Source organism: Lolium rigidum, chromosome 7 (genome assembly GCF_022539505.1).
Source record: "Lolium rigidum isolate FL_2022 chromosome 7, APGP_CSIRO_Lrig_0.1, whole genome shotgun sequence".
Classification (NCBI taxonomy): domain Eukaryota; kingdom Viridiplantae; phylum Streptophyta; class Magnoliopsida; order Poales; family Poaceae; genus Lolium; species Lolium rigidum.
In genome coordinates this window covers 182,900,496-182,904,971 of record NC_061514.1, presented here as the reverse complement: position 1 = coordinate 182,904,971, position 4,476 = coordinate 182,900,496, and the positions used below count along the sequence as shown (strand labels likewise).

Here is a 4,476-nt window from a genome sequence, read left to right as displayed (position 1 = left end):
CAGTGCCAGGCCACCGCCCAAAACATGACCAAAGCGGCGAGCCCAGCTATCAATTGACATGCTACTACTTCGTGTCTAGGGTTTAGTCTACGCGGTTATACGTACCTTTCAAACCCTTACTCCTCTTCCTCCGTTTTAAAGTAAATGTCGCAACTTTATTAATATATAAATATATCTACATCTAGACCTCCCTGCCTTTTTGATATTTGTACTAAGTTGGTGTCAAGCTGTGCTTTTGCAAAATGATGGAGATGTGAGTAAAGTACAACATCTGTCTGTCGGAGCACTAATCACGATTCCCCCCCCCCCCCCCCGCCCCCGATCAAATGTCGTCTCGATTCAATGCCCAATCAACAGCCAAAAAAGCAGAAACAAAACCACAAGTGGACGAGCGAATGTGAAGTCCATACAAATTGGCAAGGCCGCCCGGAAGCTGACCAGTGTGTCATGATGAGCATGAAGGTACTCATAAACTTAGTTGACATCAAAAGAAATTGGCAAGGCCACCCGCCAGCTGAACAGTGTGTCCATACAAAATATTGCGATTGTCCATGGCATCGATAGGAGAGAAAAGTGCACCGTCAACTGCCAAGATTTTATCAGTATCAGGGTTGGGTGTTTGCGCAAGGCTGCACTTGAGCATACCAGCACGATGTACAAGAAATAAAGAATATTCTTCTGAGTGGGAGAGAGACCTTGCATGAGCCATACGAGTAACTTCCGGTTCAAGAAAGTTGTGAAGGCGACCTAAATCCTTCACAGCAACTCAATGCAAAGATGAAAGATGAGGCAGACAACTGCAATAACTGAAGAACTGTCAAAGATAATATTTGATAAAGATAATATCGTTAACATGAAAAAGGAGGTAGATATTGACATTCACACGCTGAAGCAAGAACGATGACATATGAGCTCCGGAGGGAACAAATCCTTGTTCAAAATAGCAGAAGCAAGGTGAGCATGCCAAGCGAGAGACTCATGTTTAAGACCATAATGATCCTTGACCAATTAACATAGTCGATGAGGACGCACCGGGTAAACAATACAAGGAGGTTGCCAGATATAGTTAAAATATATAACCTTGTCCTTTTCATGAGATCAAAAATTTGGAGAACTTGTCTAAGCTGTCTATGGTGTCCACGTATGTTGATCTCACGTCTAAGGTTTTTCCGTTTTGATCCGTATCCATTCCACTTTAAAATGTCTAAACGGTTTTACATTAGTGAAGGGAGGAAATATCATATATGGTGGTTATTTCTGTAAAACGTTGATCAAATTTAAGATTTTTTTAAAAAAATGTAAAAAAATACATGGCGCCTCGTCGTCTGCCCTGGCGCGGGCTGGACAATTTGCCACTAGTGGCTTCACGACTGCATACATGTGTTAACTTAGCTGTATAGTTCACGGCCAGCTTTGTAGGAGGTGTATGCGTCGGCCGCAGAATGAAGAGCCCAGATCGGACACGGAATCTCATTGGCAATGGGTGGCCCTGGCTGAAAGTGAAAACCATAGGAGCAAAGCAGTGAGCGCTGAATTGTTGGCATGCTAACGCGCTCACGGCACACCACCGGCTTAGCTGTACGTGGTAACCAGCATTTCCGATCTTGCTTGTAGCACCGATCGATCGGGAGAAGCGCGTTCGTCCCCTGTATCCACATCCGGCCGAACCGAGCTGAGCTGCAAAGGCAAAACAGTGCAACACAGCCCAGATCGGTCACGGAAACGCGCCAACGCGGCCATCTCTCATTCTTCTTCTTTCTTCTCTTCAAACAAGGCGTTAATAGCACCATTTTCATTGCAGTTTTAAATGGCATTTATATTGCATCGCTAATGCACAGACGAGAGAACAGAGAAGATTAACGTGCATGTTTAGGCAAAATTCAATAGTACTCCCAAGTTTATATACACTGAAAGTCTGAAACAAACTCTCACATCTTTTCGTTTTCAGGACACCAATTCACTCGACCAAAATTTTGTTCCTAGAACCAATTGCGCATGCTAATCCGTCACGTGACCCTGTGAAGGAAGCCACATCTATACGAACCGACTTTAATGACGATTCCTTCCGCGCCAAGTCTGCAACGTCCGTCCGATGCGGATCGTCAGCCGCTGACGGAGCCACGCCAGGCTGGCGACATCAATTCCCACCTTCCTTCCGTGCTCTTCCTTCTTCTTCCAGAACGTTCGGAGCTCTTCCAGCGGATTCGAGAATTATTTGCAACGAATTTGTCCTCAGTTTTCTGTTGTCCCTCTCCTACGATCGATCGATGGTCCGCGTTCTGTTCCTTCACTCGTACGTCTCGCACTCTGGAATGGCGCTCAGGTCGGGGGCGAACCGCGGCAGCATCCTCCCGGCGCTCTTCACGCGCCCCACGGGGCACCTCTTGGCCAGCATCGCCGGCACGGTCTTGTACGCGGCGCGGTTTCCGCCCGCCTCCTCGGGCGGCGGCGCGAACACGAGCGGCGACACGGACATGGCGCGCCTCCTACGCAGGCTGCCGCCCGACGCGGCGTTGGCGGCGGCGTTGGCCCTGTCGACGAGCGCCGCGGACGCCGTGACGGCGAGCGCGGCGACGTCCTCGCGCCGGAGCCCGGAGCGGCGGGCCTCGGAGGGGAGCACGAAGTAGATCTGGCCCGGGCGGAGCTCCTCGCCGGCGCCCACGGCGGGTGCCGGGCCCTCGAACCCCATCGCGTCGGCGTCGCAGAGGAAGCCCTGGAGCCCCTCGAGCGCCTGCGCCGCGGTGGTGCCGCGCGGGTACTCGCGCAGCTCCCCCGTGGGGAGCAGCACCATCGCCGTCGACGCGGCGGGCAGCCGCTCCGACCGCACCGCCGCCGCCGCGCCGCAGCTAGACATGCAGAGCCCCATTGCCGCCACGCAGGTGTTCGTCGTCTGATTTGAGATGCTGCAGGAGTGTGATGGTGGGTGTTGGTGAGTTATCTTGGGGTGGAAGGAATAGAGATGGCGACGGAATTGGGAGGTGCAGTTATATATAGGAGGAGGCGAGGAGGAAGAAGGGGGCTTTGGAAGGGGAGAAGGTGACAGGCTGGCGTTTGGCTGGGGCCAGGCCAGCGTGGATGCGTGGACTCCAACGGGACAACTACTGTATTTTCTTCTCGATTAAGTAGATTGTAATCAGTTTGTTTTTACTGCCGCGATCTGCTCTGGGACTGGCAGTAGCGTGTACACGGTATGTGTCGAATGCTCCTATCGTATTCTTACGTACTGACTCAGCAGCCAACGCCAATGACAGTCAGCTATGTAGTACATGGTCGTGTAACCGCCGTAGTTTACCGCCGTACTCATCAGGAAATAATGAAAGAGTAAATACTTAAATATCCAAGGTTATAATACCTCTAAACTTGTTAGTTAAACAAAATGATAAATATTTTGCACTGTTTTCTTAAAGTACCGAGTAAGGATGCAAATACAGCTATTGTTGAACAAGAATACTGTACATAACATGTGTTACTTTAAAATGGTTGTGGATCGGATGTTCTCACAATCCTGGAACAAATTTGAAAAATAAAAAAATAGTAGACATACTTTTTTCATAATGAGTCAATTCTACTCCTTATAAAATAATCTCTATTATAGCTCCAAAATTTATTCCAAAATATTCTACATATTAGTTTTTAGTCAACAACAACACTGAAAATGAAATGGTTTTGCTCTATTTATTGGATGTTGTTATTTTCAATAATTAGGATTAATTGTTCACACATCTAGTAAGTAATATTAATTAATGCAACACTAGTTTGTCTCATTTTTTCTACTACAATGTAGAATAAATCAGAACGGAGACTAAATCGAAATGGAGAGAGCGTAATGTCAAATGATAGACACAAATTGCCAATATAATACAAAATACTATCAAGTTCCTCACAACCATTTTACTACGTACCCAGTAAGAGCTCTCCATCAAAAAGAGAAAAAAAATTCCTAAAAAAGTGTTATTTTTTTGGCAAGGAGAAATAAGGTGTTGAGAATTTTATTTGCCTCTTGTACTGATAGTCTCCCAAATATCACTCCCAATATTTTGGTGCATTACACTTACAGGTAGTGCATCCAGAAATTTTAGCGAGGGTTTCGTTAATGTTCCAAGTCCTTTTTTTTTGGCTCTTGGGAGTGAGGAAACGACAGAGAGTATAATGGGAAAGCTTTCAGGTTGGTTTTCTCCCTCCCAATGAAATTTGGGATTGAGAGTCATTTTCAAAGACGGCTGAAGCATGTTTTTAGTCCGCTTTTTTTTAAAGCGGTGCTAGTGAATTTGTAAATCGGCGAATGCAGAAAAAAATCGGACGCTGTATTTCGAGCATGGAACATAAAAAAAGGGTACGCTAGGGGAGCGTTTGGTTCACGTTTCCACCCAGCCAGGCCCCGAAACAACGCACGTTCTTGGCCCAGTGAAGCCTGGCCCGTTGGAAATGGTGCAAAAGATGTAGTTTCCGTTTCGTTTGGTATCCTGGGCTGAAATT

At 47.1% G+C, this 4,476-nt stretch overlaps 1 protein-coding gene across 1 annotated transcript; it reads right to left on the bottom strand.

The window, feature by feature from the left end:
• Nucleotides 1-2,287: 2,287 nt before the first annotated feature.
• On the bottom strand, nt 2,288-2,866 carry LOC124670476. The gene has a single exon (XM_047206973.1). The coding sequence runs from the start codon at nt 2,864-2,866 to the stop codon at nt 2,288-2,290; it is 579 nt and encodes a 192-aa protein (XP_047062929.1).
• Between the last annotated feature and the right edge of the window lie 1,610 nt (nt 2,867-4,476).

Bases quoted from the DNA above. Each gene is read 5' to 3' on its own strand.
- LOC124670476 (XM_047206973.1), bottom strand. From the start codon at position 2,866: ATGGGGCTCTGCATGTCTAGCTGCGGCGCGGCGGCGGCGGTGCGGTCG.